We start from the raw sequence: 836 nt of genomic DNA on the forward strand, positions 1-836 counted from the left end.
CTAAAGGCATCTGTGAGCCAGAGCTCATCAGGCCCTGCTCTGATGGCTGTGGGGAAGAGGGGATGATTTTTCTAACCTACCTCCACCCTTTCCGGTGACATGGGAGGCAGACCCCAAGTTCTTGGGTCTCCAGCTGCAGTGGCTGACCACTGATTGCTTCTCTCTGTCCAGAACAACGAGAACAAAAGCGCACTGCAGTTGGAGCAGCAAGTAAAGGAGCTGCAGGAGAAGCTGAGCAAGGTGAAGGAGATGGTAACCTCTGCCTCATCCAAGAAGGGCTGGGAGGCAGGCACCAGCTTCTCGGGAGGGGAGGTGCCAGGCCAAAGGAAGCTCCAGCTGGGGGGCAGGTGACCCCAGCACCTTCCAGGGCAGCTCCATGACTGTTTCTTGCTTCCTACCCTCTGACTTTTAGAGGTGGGTAGCCCTGGGCTCCTCCCAGGTCTGGACATCATCTTCCCAGCTAGAGGCATGGATTCCCCCAATCATAGGGGTGGAGACAGTGGTATAAGAGGGTCCTTATGCCGGGCACAGTGGCTCCTGCCTGTAATCCCAGCACTTTGGGATGCTGAGGCAGGAGAATCACTTGAAGTCAGGAGTCTGAGACCAGCCTGATTAACATGGCGAAACCTCATCTCTACTAAAATTATACCAACAACAAAAATTAGCCCGGCATGGTGGCACATGCCTGTAATCCCAGCTACTCAGGAGACTGAGGCATGAGAATCTCTTGAGCCTGGGAGATGGAGGTTGCAGTGAGCTGAGATTGCACCACTGCACTCCAGTATGGGCCACATGGTGACACTGTCTCTAAACAAAAGAAAAAAGCCTCCTTAGAT

At 53.8% G+C, this 836-nt stretch overlaps 1 protein-coding gene across 1 annotated transcript in view; it reads left to right on the forward strand.

The window, feature by feature from the left end:
* The first annotated feature begins 42 nt into the window (after positions 1-42).
* Positions 43-836, forward strand: part of LOC105554118 (putative golgin subfamily A member 6B) — a 6,285-nt gene continuing 5,491 nt past the window's right edge. Inside the window, exons 1-2 of the mRNA XM_012000410.1 lie at positions 43-48; positions 172-252. Coding sequence (XP_011855800.1) covers positions 43-48; positions 172-252 — 87 coding nt within the window. The remainder of the gene's footprint in view (positions 49-171; positions 253-836) is intronic.

The sequence above is a fragment of the Mandrillus leucophaeus genome, unplaced genomic scaffold (genome assembly GCF_000951045.1).
Source record: "Mandrillus leucophaeus isolate KB7577 unplaced genomic scaffold, Mleu.le_1.0 Scaffold628, whole genome shotgun sequence".
Taxonomy (NCBI): domain Eukaryota; kingdom Metazoa; phylum Chordata; class Mammalia; order Primates; family Cercopithecidae; genus Mandrillus; species Mandrillus leucophaeus.